The sequence below is a fragment of the Leptonotus elevatus genome, chromosome 8 (genome assembly GCF_054856555.1).
Source record: "Leptonotus elevatus isolate MCC_2025b chromosome 8, RoL_Lele_1.0, whole genome shotgun sequence".
Taxonomy (NCBI): Eukaryota; Metazoa; Chordata; class Actinopteri; order Syngnathiformes; family Syngnathidae; genus Leptonotus; species Leptonotus elevatus.
In genome coordinates this window covers 14,355,997-14,372,924 of record NC_141246.1, presented here as the reverse complement: position 1 = coordinate 14,372,924, position 16,928 = coordinate 14,355,997, and the positions used below count along the sequence as shown (strand labels likewise).

At 39.0% G+C, this 16,928-nt stretch overlaps 1 protein-coding gene across 1 annotated transcript; it reads right to left on the bottom strand.

Annotated features, from left to right (window-relative positions):
- Nucleotides 1–1,803: 1,803 nt before the first annotated feature.
- Nucleotides 1,804–16,730, bottom strand: cygb2 (cytoglobin 2). Its single transcript, XM_086083768.1, has 3 exons — nucleotides 16,145–16,730; nucleotides 8,608–8,839; nucleotides 1,804–6,372 (listed from the first exon to the last, which is right to left on the bottom strand). Exons 1-3 carry the CDS (start codon nucleotides 16,333–16,335, stop codon nucleotides 6,208–6,210), a joined length of 588 nt encoding a protein of 195 aa, XP_085939894.1. The 5' UTR covers nucleotides 16,336–16,730; the 3' UTR covers nucleotides 1,804–6,207.
- Between the last annotated feature and the right edge of the window lie 198 nt (nucleotides 16,731–16,928).

Sequence of the window (16,928 nt, the reverse complement as noted above, 5' to 3'; positions counted from 1 at the left end):
TTGGGCACTTGAGCAAATGCATATTAAAAATGAAATAAATCTCTAAATTAAACGCCTCAGGCTCCAGTAAATGAGGCCAATCATTTGAAAAATAAAAGTTTTCCTCCCTGCGTGAACCTCCCTTCGGACCTCTTGCTTACAGCGTCAAGCGACAAACAGGCAAACAATAATTACAAACATTAATACCTCTTTTTATGTAACATTACTACTACCGGTAAATAATATTTGGCCTCAATCCGCCACTTCTGTAGAGTTTTCTTGTCAGCACTCTTATGATTGTGTGTAATGTAAATATAATCTTCAAAAATAAACAACACATCAAGTTGAAGGTCAAAATATTTAGATTAAAAGGTAAATACTTTGGTAAGATGTTTTTTTTACAAACTTAATTTTAAAAAATGTAGTGCAAATCTATTAATAAATTATTTAAAATATTACAGCGAATTTAACATACACTCGTCAGACTGGTTGAAATTGTTTCTTTTTAGGAATGTACTCATTTTATGACATGCATCATGTTATCATGCAGAGGTAGGACATTGCGATAAAGTACGGGAGCGTGGAACCGCCGATGCGGAGTAAGCATTGCTGACTGTTGAGTACGTTCAAACCTACTTGCGAGTACGTTTGAATGTACTCGCAAGTATGTTCGATCATGCTCGCAAATACGTTCAAAATTGTAGGCTAAATGCTACAAACATAGCATATTGGTTTTTTTTGCATTATGCTGATACTTTGGAAAAAATCAAGTACAAATATTGTTTAATCGTAACTTTTACGATTCATTGGTATGTCTGCAGGGCATTATTTCAGTTCGGCAATGGGAAAAAATGTCATGTTTGTAGTTTTAAGCCTGCAAGTATTCTGTAGAGTACATTTTATTGTAAACAGAGTCTGTTTGGTCCCACTCTAAACAGAATAAAATTTACACTTGGAAGAGAGTAAAATAAAAAAAAAATAAAAAAAGTTACACAAGGGTTGAGGAACGAACTCACTACCTTCAGCTTGGGAGACAGCTGATCTACTCCCTGAGCCATGCAGCTCCTGCTTGTGTTAGTATATCGCTCGTCAGCTGGAATCTTGGTAAATCCAACAAAAAAAAAGGTTTTGGTCTTCTTTTAAATATAGGAGTGGCATAGCTCAGGTGGTAGATTGTTTTTTTTAATAAACTAGTGAAATGTTGTCAAAATATCTCCTTGCAAAATGAACTTAAAATTTCTGAGTAAAAAAATCTTTAATAGTTTTTTTTTTAATGGGATAGGCAAGTTCTTTCGTACACACAAATACTTTGATTAAAATTTACTCTGAGTGTTTTACTCTTTTCCAAGTGTAAATTTGTACTTTATGGAGAGTTGGACCAAATAGACTCTGTTTAGACTAAATTGTACTCCAAAGAATTGACTGTGTATGTTCGAACGTATTTACGAGAATGTTCAAACGTATTTGTGAGTATGTTCAAACGTAATATGTTCACTCAGGAAAACTAGTGGCTGAATCCGGCACAACGCACAACAGTTCAGTCGGTTTCGGTCACGACCCTCCTCTGTCCGCCAATCGGCTCCTTCCATTCCCTTATGTCCTCTCCCGTTCTCTGCTTGTCTCATTAAGTGGGTCATGGTTTTATTCACTGCTCGGTTTCTCGTCAGTTGTTGTGATAGTGAGATGTCAACATGACTAATTCATTTCTCTATGTTACGCATGTTACTGTATGTTTTTATCTATCACAAGAAGAAGTGCATTGCCATACGCTGTTTGCCAAAACAGGACACGGACAACTGTTCAAGTGCATTTTATTGACCATTTTCATGTTCACCACGTCTACAGAGGTACGAGTTTGTGGCAAGATGTGCAAACATGCTTGAAACACGACAAAGCCACTGCACTTGCTCCCACCGACAACCTAGTATACAATGACATGAGAATATAGTATTCAAATATGTCAAAATCATTGTCAGAGATATACTTAGAAAAATATAATTAAGTCTGCACTTTTAACAACTGATTGGCAAAATATTTTCACAAGAAAACAGATATTTCCACATATATGCCGTGATGAGCTTACAAGCTATGGGGAGAGCAAGCGTGTTAGATGTTATCTTTTTATTGGATGAAGTGCCGAGGCATACTTGGCATGCGTGGACATGTCCGAGTCAGCTAATTGTATGCACAATCACAAGTGTGTGTGTGAGAGAATGTGAAAATGGGATGTATGTATCTTGTATCTACGTGTTTGTGTGTGTTAATGGACGAGAACAAGATGCGAATTGAAAGTCGTAAAAGGCTAAAGCAGCAACGCGGCGTGATGACAACTGGTATTATTGAGCCAAGGAATCTAGTTTTAGGATGATGGATCATTTATGACCAGCAGTTGTTGGGTCTCTACACTCTAAAAACAGTGGGGTCAAAAGTAACCCAGTCCGATCTACTTTATGGGTCAATTTCACCCAATTTTCTGGGTTGTTTTACACAAAGTGGCCCAATTTTTTGACCCAAGTAAAGGATCTGACCAATATTTATGAGTTGTTTTACGCTGAAAGACCCATTTCTTGACTCAAAGTAGAGGATCGATCCATTTTTGACCCAACTGTTTTTAGAGTGTGGATAGAACTTAAAATCGACTTGGGTCTTCCATAAGAAAGTTTTGTAACTCTGCCGAACTTGTGAAGATGAATTTTTTAATCTGATTGATCGAAGACCTTGCTCATATTTTAAGATACATTAACCAGCATTACTGATTCCGAAGGCCCTGGGTAGATTCGATTGACATGGCAGCACATTAGGCTGAAATTTGAATCTGAAAGGCTAAAATGATCATTCTTGACTCTGACACGATATATGTTCATTCATGTCGGGACCAGAATTTAAACTAGATAAATTGCAGTGCTTTCTTTCCATCTTCTAATTCATTTTTTGCCTACAAACTCAATGTAATCCGTTTTAAGTGATTAGAAAGGCCGCTTATCAGCAAGTGTTGCCAATGAATGAAAGCGTATGATGGATGACAGCACACGGCCATTTTTAAAAAGAGTTATAGCTCTCAGTGAAGACGCTCGTTACCGAGGCAATGGGATGTTACGTTAAGTAGATGAATGAGCAGCCGAGGAGGAGCGGCGACTCATTGCCTCCTGGTAAAGGCCAGATGCTGATAGCAACAAGGGTCGAATAGGAGAAACAGGACATCAGTGGAGCAGATGCGAGCTGAAGATTGGATCAAATGTCCATCCTAAACAGATTTGCAGTGCATGCTCGGGAATTTAATAAACAGATGGCAACTGTAAATGGCGGCGCATGCAAAATTGCGATATATTGTCATTATTTCACGGGGTTAGACGGGTGGGGCATGTGATTTTTAGTACGACTCTTCAAGACACAGGAACGTCAATTCTTTGCTGTTACTACAAAATCTTGTTAGAAGACGCGCTCTGTTTCCGAGACCTCCAGAAGAGTTTTTAAAGCCCTTAATGGAGCCTTTAATGCGGTAAGTTTCTCTGATGAGGTAAACTAAGTGACAGGCTTGTAAATATTAGCAAAGGGGGAGAACTGCCCGTGCAACGTGGACATGCGTGGCTGCTGATCGTGCCCACCTGCGGACATTTTCCATCTTACGTTCTCAGTGTCGCTGTGTTTGTCTAAAGAGAGTGAAGCAAATGTAAAGCCCTCTTTGGTGCGGAAACAGATTCATGTGGAAGTGAATTGCGAAGGCAGAACAGCACATGTACACTTGCACACGGTTCACTTGTACAAAGGACAGACTTGAGATCAGATATTTTGAGCACATAATGCGTCGATATAGAGCCAAGAGGAGCACAGCCCCTTAAATCTGAGCAATACAGGACAGAAAGAGTAAAAAACAATTAACAGTCAGCAGTTCCATGGTCCTAAAACATATGACTGACCCAAGCATTCCCTGTCTATACATATTTCAAAGGGATACTTGACTCTTTGAGCCATTTTCAACAGTAAGAAGATATTTTGTCTATAAAAATTTGAGAGTGTCATTATTTATCATAAACAATTAATACCTTTAAAAACGAATTTTGCCACTTGCTGTTGAAGAAACAGGTAACGACCAAACATGGTTCAGGCCCTGTTCACACGGAAGCAAAGCCGGCTTTGTTCCTCAAAAGAATCTTGAACGCACAGAAACGTTTCAAGACATGCGTGTGTCCAAAAGAAGACGCTGAGGACGTTTAACGGCTGTAATGTGTATGCCAAGTCTGGAGTGGCGCTGCAGCCCAGCCACAGGGAGTTAACGGAAAAGTGTAGAAGAAGAATCAGCAAGGAAGAAGAACCACTGAATAGTCGATAGGCCAAGACTTTAAAAGTTGTGAGGCCGCCATATTACTCCTCCCAAGAAACGTTTCTCGGCATTCGATCCTATACATTTACTGTATTCAAATATATATACATATACGTATCGTTTATACAGTAGTCTTCTCGCAAGATGGGAGGAGTAAGATGGCCGCCCTGTCGCTTCAACGGCTTGCACGGGTGTGTATTGGGCTATCGGCTGTCCAGTAGTATATACAGATCAGTGAGACGAACACAGGAGAAGTGACAATGGCAGATGATTCCGGTACAATAACATCACGCACAAATATTTAGCTGAGGAGGTTGCGTAAAACGACTACGACACGGCTATCCGCCATTGTTGACAGACTGGCGGATTGCGCGCAGTTACGCAAGAATTGGAGCATACGTCATCAAACGGGAGGAGTATCCCGCATATGGTGTCCACATTAGAACGTAAGGGAATCTTTCCACTCTGGAGCCCGGTTCCAAGTGATCGGTTTCAAGCTCCGAAAGGGCGCCGCCATGTGGACGAACTGCCCAAATGGTAAGAAACTTGTGCGGATACATTGGGCCTCAGTTTGCTGACCAAACCCAGAAAACAGGTGAGACGTGATTGGTTGTTACCTATTTCCTCAGCACAGGTTATCTCCAGTCCACAGCAAGTGGAAAAAAATCGCTTTTAAAGGTATTAATTGTACATGAAAAATAATGGAGTTATCAAATTAATTCTGGACAAAATATTAACTTTTTACTGCTGAAAACGGCTCAATGAGTCAAGTATCCCTTTAATATTACTTTCAAAATAACATGAGGTGTATTCATACAAAATGTGTGACTCGAGGATGCATCTCGCTTAGCAGATTCCCACATGAATTTTCCCTTTTTGCCCCCCCCTTAGTGCATTTATGGCCCTTTGTATAAAAAAAAACCCAGTTTGACATAAAAAAAAAAAAAGGTGCGTTCAGTAGATTATTTGTCATAACTGTTTATTTCCATTTGTAAGCATTGTAGGAATAAAGAGCACAAATGAGTATTTTTGTTACACCAATGTGCCAAATTTAAGCCATATAGCCTATTTTTCTGATGTTATGGATATGGTTGTCATCTTTTGTTGAGCTTTTTAACAGTAGAAATTATTTTTGGCAGAAAGCATTGTCTATGTTAATTATATTTTATGTTGCTTGCTCTTAAATGAGCGAGTCGCAACATTATGCTGGCATTATGGCTTTGCTATACACTTTGTATTGTTTGACTTTTCATGTGGAATCAATAGTTTGTATCATCAGATAAAGTATTTCAGGAAACAAAATGAGTTCCATTTATGCTTTTTTGACAAGAAAAATGCCAAACAGTGTCACCTTCTGCAGGTGGTCTTAGAGACATCCAATAGTGGCAACTACCCTACACTTGATTCTTGAAATTTGGTCTCAGAGAAAAGAGCTTGACATGTGCGATACGAGCAAAGGGGAAATTAGATGGGCACGACATTTGGAAGGGGCCACCCCTGCTGGACTACGATTGCTTGTGGGGTTGGCAACAGTTGACAGCTGACTGGATAATTACTAAACTTAGTTGAGCTAAAGTGTCCTTAGCGTTTGCAGATGTTGCCAGCCTACATTGTCAGGGGGTTATCCAGGGAATTTAGTGAACAGCCCCAGCTTCCAAATGTCACTCAAATAAGCAGAGCAATTGTGTAGATGAACATGTTACTCATCATCATCATCATCATCATCATCATCATCATCATCATCATCATCATCATCATCATCATCATCATCATCGTCGTCATCCATGTCTGAGAAACCTCCCTTGCAAAACTTGAGCTTAAACAATCAGGGAAAACATGTCATTCTCATTTTTTTTTTTTAAGTCCACTGCAAACCTCGACACATTTTCTTCCTTCCCACTGACCATTCACACGGCCGAGCTGGAGACCTGCAGCCAGCCCACATCTGTGTACGCCCCCGTCACATGCCAGTAGACGGCGCCCATGAGTTTGGTCCACACCATCTGCACTTCAGCCGTGAAGAATTCCGGGAAGTCTTCAGACAGCACCTCCAGCATCACCCCGCTCAGTATCTGTAATTTGGTATGCAACGCACAAAGTCTCACTAAGCAGAGTTAAATTAACACTGCAGGAGTAGACACGTAACTCTTTTCAGACATATTTGTTTTCCTAATAACACCTACTCTGGACACCATTTAACTCAGTAAATGTTAAAAATACACTTTGGGAGTTGAAATAAACTCCAGAAATGTAAGTCTAACTTTTTTTTTTTTAAATGTATCTTTTGTGATCCCAGTCCTGGTACTTTTCTGACAAGCCTTTCATAAATGTAAATAAAAAATACAGTATGGCCTAAATATGAGCAACAGGGAGCTGGAAAGAGAATCAAACGAAGCTGTCGTAAGAAATAAGATTATTTGGTAAGGTAGGAGCAGAGCTGAGGCAGGAAATCAGCCCAATTCATTGTTGAAGAAAGGTGGGCGAGACAGGTGAGAATTGAAAATGTCCACGATGGTGAAACATGAAAGTACAAGGTAGAGAGGAATCACAATGGGAAAGAGAATCACACGCTCGAGAGGACAATACGCCGAAGTAAAGACGTGGGCCATATGTGCGTCAAGGGACATGAAATAGATGATGTAATACGCAAATCAGCAGCAGAAATGATTCCGATGTAGTAAACAGCCTTTGAAAGCAGTCTATCTCCTAACTGGTTATTTAAAAAAAAAAAAAAAGAGAGACTAAATGCACATTTCCCATGCAGGTGCATGCTCTTGCTATAGCTTATTTTATGATCAGAAAGCCTGAAAGTAATTTGCTTGTATTGCCATTTTGCGCTTTTTATATTCGTCAATGGCCCATTTTCACATCGTCACATAGATTTTAAAAATAATTGCAGGGCTTTTCAAATCATTATCTTTCAGTCTCTATTTTGGAACTAGAGTATCATTTAACACTCTTTTAAAACCATGAATGAAACAGATCAAACAGCTGGCCACTTGTAAATATGTAGTATGAATACAGTCCCCTCCAAAAGTGTTGCAATGACAAGGTCAATTCCTTTCTTTTTGTTGCGTACTGAAGACATTTCGGTTTCAGCTCAAGAGACGAATAGGAGACAAACGTTATTTCATATCATTTACATCTCGATGAAGAAGAAAAAGCACATTTTGTTCGAACCCAACAACTTTTCAAGTGAACAAAAGTATTAGAACAGTGAATAACTTGTCATATTTGGTGGCATAACCCTTACTTGCAATAACTGCATCAAACCTGCGACTTCTTTTTCAGGACATTCCAAATTGTTGTATCGGCTGTGCTCGATGTTTGTGTAAGAGCTCGGATCGATTTTCTTCAAAATGGTTTACTTTTCTTCCATAGACAGCTCTCTACTCTTAGAAATACCGATCGGTCACATGGTCCGATACTTTTGCTCATATCAAACGTTACGCTGGCACATGTAAACATTGAGTTATGTATATACTATGGTTACATTTGAATATGATTCGATTTCATACATGCAGAATTTAGATGTAAAAAAATAAATGTCATGATTCATCCCTGAATTATTAAGGAATTAAAGCACCGTAGCCAATCGGATGCCAGTGACTTCAATGGCGCTGATGTGCAGCTGCATTTAGGAAGATGATATTGAAAAGACATGAAGAGAGGAAGTGTCTTCAATCGTATGAAGAGGGATGCATGGTTGATTTTCTGATTGGCAATTATGCAAATATGTATATGGGGGAAATGAAACACGACACGTTGAGCATTTTGCTTGGTAGTTTGTTTGATTCGTCTTCACGGCAATCAACAAGTAATGGACACAAGTGGATTCTACAATTTAATTGCCTTCATCATAAAGAATTTGCACATTCCATTGCAAAATTATCAAAGTTATTTTAATAGGTGGATTGAATGGTTCCTTATGAAATTTACATGAATTTGTTCCAATCTTTCGGGAACCTTCTAGTAGTGATGGGAAAATGAAGCTTCATGAAGCACTTGTAATATTTTTTGACTCCCCTAGATGGTGCTCTTGGTTTAAATATAACGGCTAGTGCAAAGGAAATTGATTAAATTTCCACTGCATCTTTCAAACAAGAGTGGCATCTAGAGGAGTCAAAAAATGTTACAAGTGCTTCATGAAGCTTCATTTTCCCATCACTACCTTCTAGTACCTTTTTGTGCAGTGTGCATTATATTGACAAGTATTTTAATTCCCAGCAATATTAGCATTCTCAATATAATAACAATAGACAAACAAAGGCGCGTTGTAGAAATTTGTAAGATGAAGTCATTCATACCTTAAAATACATTGGTTCCACCTTGTGTTTGATAGCATGAGCTTTCCCCACCAGGGCCAACACCGACGACACCTTCTCCGGGTCATTGAGGTTCTGCACCACAGTATTGATGGCATTCATCACCCTGCGGGCATGTTGGCGAAGCTGGCAGCTTCGTTCCATCTCCTCGGGGTCCTCCATGTCCTGGAACTGGCTGAAATACTGTTTGGCTGATGGGAAGTTCACAAAGAACCTGGATGGGGGGGTGGGGGGATGGGGGGTGATTCAACAACAAAGCAACGTCATTGGTTTTATTCATGTGAAATTTCATGTGGAATCTCTGTGGTTAGTATTTCAATTTTATTTTATGGATTGTGATGATTTTTTATTTCTATTTTACCTGAAGCTATCAGTTAATGAGGACATCCTGGGAGTCAGTGATGAAATGTTTGACCTGCATTCATTTATCATCATTAACTTTCCATACGTGTGCAAGCTGACTCACTTATTTTTCCTTTTCCACTGAAATGGCCATGGGCCTGCTTTGGGTTACAGCGCACACTTATTTATATTTATTTTGTTTCCAAACACAATCCAAATGTGCATTGAGATACATTTGCTCCAAAGTAGAGATTTGTGTACTAAAGTATGTTAACGTGGCGACATATGGCCAAACGTTGCATTACAGTTTGATCAAACTGCTGATAACTAATTAACATACTTAGACAAAGCTACAGTCGACGATTAAACCTAATTGAATTAAAAATGTAAATTCAGCAAAAGTTAAAATCGCACTTTATAGAGAGGTTACAATCCAAATAATATGGTGTTTAAATGCATAGTATGGCATAATCCTTAAGTGGAATGCGGAAACTGGAATTTGTAGTGCGTCAATGGCGCAATCGCTCAGCGTACTGCAGAGCTTACGAGTCTTTATAAATGTAAACGTATCCAACTAATTGAAACTCAAATGCTGATGCGTAAATGATTCAGCCATTTCATTTTCACCGTTAAAGTTGCAAAATGGCCACATAATTACGTAAAATGTTTACAAGAGCCTTACAAATCACGAGCGTCCACGCTATTGACTTACTACTGTACTTTGACCTCATTTAAATCTTGTCATTGCTCACGCTGGCCAAAATTGTGGATGCAATTATTTCCCAGTTTGAGTTTGGCCCTGGGCGGCCCCGATAAACTGCATATACGCTCACCAGATTCTGTCATGCCAGGCCAAGAAAGGCTTCCGCTTGCCTATAGCATTTCTAGCTTGGCACTACCAGCTGTCACGATATGGACACTTTTTTTCCCCCTCAGTGACAGAAAATATATGTATAGTAGCTTCTTTTTTTTTTACCCTGTTTGGACAGACATTAAGTTTTGGTTCAAAACATTTTTTTTGTTTTTAAGGATTTGTAATCTATTGTTCTCTTCACTTTGCCCGGTAGGTCAACAGCTTGACGGACTTTTAACAAAATGGGATTTCATTAAATGAATGCATATTTGAAACATATACAAACACTTGAATGTTTTATTCTGTAGCTTTCATTTCTGTATTGACTTACCGAAGCAACCCGGAGAACATTTCGTCCCTGTGTGAGAGAGAGCACATTCTTGCACCTGCCTCTGCATTCAAATGAATCCATTAAAGTCAAATGGGCGCCATTAGCGTGACTTGTTAATCATACTTGAATCAAAGTGGGAGGGTTTTTCTAATTATTTAGAGCAGGGTGAACAACCTTGGGCTTTACTGTTGAATCTACAAGGATGTTTTTTTCTGCACATTAACTATTTAACAGTTGCAGACTTTTTGAAAGGTGACTTCTTTTTTTTCTTGATTTGAAGAACAAATGCACCTTATTCAGACTAATGTTTCCTAACTAGAATAAACTCGGTAAAGATAAGGAAAAGAGGTACTTGCATCATTATTGATACCTGATCAGTAGTGATGGGAAAATGAAGCTTCATGAAGCACTTGTAATATTTTTTGACTCCCCTAGATGGTGCTCTTGGTTTAAATATAAAGACTAGTGCAAAGGAAATTGATTACATTTCCACTGCATCTTTCAACCAAGAGTGGCATCTAGAGGAGTCAAAAAATATTACAAGTGCTTCATGAAGCTTAATTTTCCCGTCACTACTGATCAGCTATATATGAACTGAAACATAACAACAAGACCATATTGACCGAAATGAGTCAGGAGTACAAAGCAGTTCATCGCAAATCAAGACTGGGAATAAATGGCTTCTGAAGTGTTGATCTGCATTGTTTGCTCGAAACCGTTTTCAAAATGACGAAAGAGGAATAAATTATGTGCGTGAACGTCTTCTTGGTATTCACTTTAAGAACATATTGACAAAGAGAATATCTGAAAAACCACCTAATAACAATTTCAAATGTAAAATGGAATATTTATAAACATGAATAGCCCACAGATGATGACTGATGACGTAGCGTGATGAAAAGGATCATATTTCAGTTCTAATTCAACTGTACCGCAAACCAAAATGCCCTTTTAACAATACTAAAACTTGAGTCTGCCGAATGCACTACTGTTGCCTGAGGAGATCTTATTCATTCAGTGGTGCAATTGCATTTGTACGCATTGTTGAGATGAACCGAAGCCACTGCCACTGTTTCGCTGCTCCATGCTTCCGAGCAGATGGAGCGACATCAAAGTGGAAAAAAGAAATTCCGTGGCCCACGGTGGCTGCTGTGCACTGATCTCTCAGCTTCTCGATAATAACATGTCAACCGTGCAAGGCTGCGACCTCCGGGTCAGCCTCTGGTTGTTAAGTAACCCAGGAACTGTCAGTCAGCTGTGGATAATGACACTCTTAGACCATCACATGGTGAACGAGAATGGAGCAATTCTCAATATAATCGTTTCTAGCCTAATTTGGGGGGTACTTAAGTGCCCCTAAATTGAATTTCAGAACCACTAAAATGTTCAAGAGTATTGTTTTCTTTTTGCTGTATGTCCTTTTTATTTTTTTTTTACGTTGACATATTGGGGCAATGTATAAATTTTTTGGGAGACGGTGTAATATTCTGAGAAAAAAACTCACAAATTTACAAGAAATAAACTCGCAAATTTGTGACATTATAAAGTGGCAAATTTGCGAGGAAAAAAATTCATGAATTTACAAGAAATAAACTCGCAAATTTGTGACATTATAAAGTGGCAAATTTGCGAGGAAAATTTTTCAGGAATTTACAAGAAATAAACTCGCAAATTTGTGACATTATAAAGTGGCAAATTTGCGGGAAAAAAATTTCACGAATTTACAAGAAATAAACTCGCAAATTTGTGACATTATAAAGTGGCAAATTTGCGAGGAAAAATTTCAGGAATTTACAAGAAATAAACTCGCAAATTTGTGACATTATAAAGTGGCAAATTTGCGAGGAAAATTTTTCACAAATTTACAAGAAATTAACTCACAAATTTGTGACATTATAAAGTGGCAAATTTGCGAGGAAAAAAATTCACAAATTTTGTGAAGATTTGTTGGTGGTTAATGGAACAATCTTTATAAAAATGAAAAAGCAGGATAGAGACGGATTTCTAAACTTTACTCGTTACACATGGAAAGCTATATCAACAACACGCCCCTATCAGATGACTAACTAAACAATCAGAAATGTCTGAGTTAGTTAAATCTGCGAGTTTATTTCTCTGAAATTTATGATTTTTTTTTCTCGCAAAATTGCCACTTTCTAAAGTCACAAATTTGCGGGTTTATTTCTTGTAAATGTATGAGGTTTTTTTCTCGCAAAATTGACACTTTCTAATGTCGCAAATACATGAGGTTTTTTTCTCATAAATTTGTGAGTTTTTTCTCTGAATATTATGCCCCCCCCCCAAATATATATTTGTACGTAGCCCTAATTCGTCGTCAACATTTTTATGACCATACAGTCCTTGGTTGGAAGGACTGTTGTGTTTTCTTCAGTCCAACCTAATTGACGGTGGACGGGTCCTCCAGCGACGCACCTGCTACTGATCTGCTTTAAAAGGCAGCTGAAGCTGCTTGTTTGCAGACTATTCGCTTCACCTCACTGTCTTCCGTTTGTTAGTCAAGACTCCCTGTTCCTCATTACTCACTTTGCCTCAACTTTGTCTTTCGATTTTTGTAAGTACCATGTTGATTAGTTTCCTAGCACTTTTTCTGCAAGCATTTTTTTGTTGTTCTTAGTTAATTACTTCCATGTTTTTGCATTTTGCTAAGCTTTTTCTGTTTATATTTTTCTATTGTGTGCTGTTTTTCTTTTAATTTTTCCTCTTTATCCGTGTCTGCGTTTTGAGATCACCTCACTTCTGACAATAATTTATCTTGCTGTGCATACGATCGTACCTCTTAGAATTAGCCTGATTCGAACGGGTCATAATAACTGAAGTAAAGTAAATGACTGCAATCATTCACCAGGTCTAGTTGATCAAATACATAGAAAATGTGGAGTCCTACTTCTACTTTAACTTTTAGGAATGTTGACTTTCACAGCAGAAGTAAAGTTTTCTGTGTACAGTCGTGTAATTTTCTTTTTTGTATTGTATAGTCGCTAAAGAATCTAACGCAATGGGTGTCTACCGTTTTAAACTTAGTATTATCATTCTAAAACAATACCATACTCAAGTACCACCATCACATGTATATTTGATAAAACTATGCTTAAATGATGATTCAATTGAACATTGTTGCACAGAAAGTTTTACATTTAAAATTTCACATACAACAAATGTTTAAAAAGTTACTCAACTAAATGAAAATGCAAGTTAAATATTGGGCAATGATTTTGTTGCATACATGCTGCCACTAGTGGTGGTGACCAGTACTACATTTTCAGAATCACTGATCTCAAGGAATCTTAGCGCTCTAACGTCACGTCATGAAATAAACATGGTCTAATTATTTAGTGTGGAGAACAATTTATACATGCACTGAAAACAGCTCTGTGCGGTTAGCATTGATGTAAGAGCTTATGAGTGATTTCCTGCCTGTTGCACCAATATGAGGTGATCTGTAGTTAGTTACCATGACATTGACTGAGAAACTACTACTTTATTATAAACCAGGATGTCACTGACTTGATTTTTTTATAATTCCTCAATAAGGGCCTACAGTATGTAATCTGCCTTTCAGCTTTAACTTAATTGATTTTAGCGTTCCTCACAACCAATTGAGATTTTGAATAGAAGATGAATAACTGCCTTTTAATTAAATTTAAATTATATGTTGAAAAGACAGACAAGAATGAAAGAGAAGACGAGATAGTGAAGGGAGAAGTGCCAATACGTATTTCTGTCAACCCCAGATAAGACGACAGACTCGCACACACGCACACGCACACGCGCACACACATAAATATTCCCCCTGCCCTTTTCTCTCCCCCTCAGGGATTTTGTCAACCCCAAACTGGAAATCAGTTTGTCTCACTTCGATCACTTTTCTTGGTTGCGGTTGGCTGTCAATTTTAGCAATCTTTGAAGGTTTTTTTTTTTGTGTGACGTTGACCGTTTAGCTCTGCAAACCCAAAAAATCCAGCCTTTCTTCATCGAGTGAAGAAAAGCTGATATAAACAAGCATGTAATTTGCAATGAATAAATAAATTGAATAATGTACAATGTAATGTAATCCCCCCGCCCTCTACCCTTTCTTTAAGGAAAGGGTGCTTCCCCACCACACACGCACATTACTTTCCTCAAGTCAAAAAATTAAGTACAAATATTGATAATAAAATAAAAATGTTTGAAAATATGCATACATCTACTTTCAGATGAGCGAGATAAACACTGCATTGCTATCGAGTTGTTTCCTTGTGGTCCAATTTCATGATGCACTTCCACTCTGGGGCACGCAAATATTTACTCATTAAAAGTTGAAAATCTGCAGTAGCGCAGCTCTTCACCGATGCAATATTTAGAACCAGGGTGGAGCGCTACGTTCCAGCACCCCGAGCAGACATCCGACTGTCGTGTCTTGGTCCTTGTGCCACTGCTGCGTTCTGTGCAGAGGTGTCAAATCCAATTCCAGGAAGTAAAACCTCTGCCACAGTTTAGCTTTAGCCACAGGTGCCTCTAATCAACCCACATGTAAATGAGCTCCCTTACCTGCTAAGCTATGCTAACGTGTGAACTGACTAACATGAAATAGCAAATGAGGTCATTATAACAACTGAAGAAAGACAGCTTACCTGTATGATACAAATAATTAGTGAATGAGTGGTAAGAAAAAAGAAATTTGCCCCACGGTGAAGCAAGGTTCACTCACACTTTCACACTATATGACGGGAAGATACAGTCAGCTTTTCTGATATTTCGGTGTTAGTATCGCTTTTGCCTGTGACTATGTACGTACAAGACCGTTTCTTATAGTAGTCAAATGACATGTCATCACATGAAATCAAAATTAATCTTCACAAATCAAATGACAACAATCCAAAGTCCATTGCTTTTCAATGAGCGGAGATATTCCTTTCACCGAGTTGATGCTGCTTTCAAGGAAATTGGGAAGCTCAAAGTGTTCAAGTCATATGTAAACAAAGATGGCTGATTGTGGTAAATTGTTTGTTGTTCTGGTAATCGCAGCCGGTCCAAACCACGTTGGGTTACGTGAAGTTATTTCGAATAGTCATATAGTCAGCAGTCAGTCAATAATAAATAAAGAGCTAAATATGTTTATAATGGTGTAAATTGTGTTTTGCCATTCCGGTAGGTGATGCTGGGGTCCTTTTTTCCCCATGCACACTTCCTGGTTTGAAATCGGCAAAGTTAGACTTCCCACCTTCTTCTTGTCCTCCGCTGTACGCCGCCATTTTGACTTGTGATGCAATTGTGACGTAGCTTGGAATCAATCATCAATAGGCAGATCACGCTCTGCTGGATCAAACCATTTTTTTTTTTAAACAAAAAGGGGGTGCACTATATGTTTATTGTTAAAATATATATATGTTTCAACTTGTAGCCGACTGTGTGTTCTTTCTAGATTGTTAAAAAAAACACACACACAGTAAAAAAATAATATCACGATCTTGAAAATGTTGGTGGGTAATTGGATTTTCTTTCAAAATGGGCTAGACACGCTTATCGCTTTACGTTGTCATACGTAGAGGTTGAAAAATCCAACAACCCTGTTTTGGCAACGCAAGGTATAGAAGGTTCTATGTTAAAATACAAATGTAGTGGGTAAAAGCAAAAAGTCACGTTAAAAAGTATTTTCGTACAAATACCTGAAAACTCTAAATAAGTACAATGGCTTAGTATTTGCATTACTTCCACCAAGCGTAGATTAGTTAGTAATTAATTACACTATTGCAATTTATGTACAAAAAAAAACATCACCGCCGTAGGATGCGAACCCCGTCGCAAACCGAGGATTAATTAAAAACTGAAATTATTATCATGTGCGTGAGAATAATTATTCACTCCACTTCTACTGTTTTTTCAGATTTAGAAATTAGAGCATCCTGAAGTTAACAAAGTGCTCCCAAGGAATGTGATAAGGCAAGTTTCATTGAGCACACGTTCGGAGGCTTACACCTGTTGACAGAACTCACCTTATGAGCACCGACACCCCCACGTCGTCACAATTCTTGTACACGTGTCCCCAAGTGTCCTGGATGATCTCCCTCTCGGCATCGGACAGCGGCTCGGACCGCTCCGGACGGTCGTCGCAATCCACGTCCCGCCTCCTCACGCCAAGCAGTTGCTCTGGCGAGGGCGGCGGGGGAGACTCCCTGCGAGACATCCTCCGGCGGCGCAGCAGCCTGGAGGCTCCAAGCAAGGCCCGGGGGAGGTAGGGAGCAAGGGAAGGGGGGAGGGTGACGGAGAGCTGAGACCCCACGGCGGGAGCTGGGAGAACAACCAGGGTGAGAAAAAGGAGTGAAAGGCAAAAGGGGGGGAAAAGGAGAGATGGGGTAAGGGAAGAGAGCAATAATGGGCAAGAAGGAAAAAGAAAGGCTGAAAAGAAAAAGTCCTCCAGCTCTCCTTTGTTATTCCTTCCTCTCCTTAAAAAAAAAACTTCCCTCTCTCTCTTCCTCACTTTTTATCCCCTCTCAGTGTGGGAGATCCGAGTGCTGATGCTGTTCCCTGTCATACTTGTTCTCTGTCTGTCTGTCTCATCCTCTCACACCGGCTGCATGTGTGAGGGAACCTGATGGAATGAGTGAAGGGTGGGGAGGATAAAAGAGAGAGGGGCACAGTGAGGGAGGGAGAGAGGGAGAGAGATATAGAGAGGGGGGGGGGGGTATACGCAGGGACCTTCAACATCTCTCCATCTCCCTAATTGAAAAGCCCCAAAATTAAAAAAAAATGATAACCGCGAAAAAGTACATTACACAG

Coding starts and splice junctions, on each gene's coding strand:
- cygb2 (XM_086083768.1), bottom strand. CDS start 16,335: ATGTCTCGCAGGGAGTCTCCCCCGCCGCCCTCGCCAGAGCAACTGCTT. Junction 8,840..16,144: donor GGGGTGTCGGTGCTCATAAG/GTGAGTTCTGTC, acceptor CCCCCCATCCAG/GTTCTTTGTGAACTTCCCAT. Junction 6,373..8,607: donor TGGAACCAATGTATTTTAAG/GTATGAATGACT, acceptor ACCAAATTACAG/ATACTGAGCGGGGTGATGCT.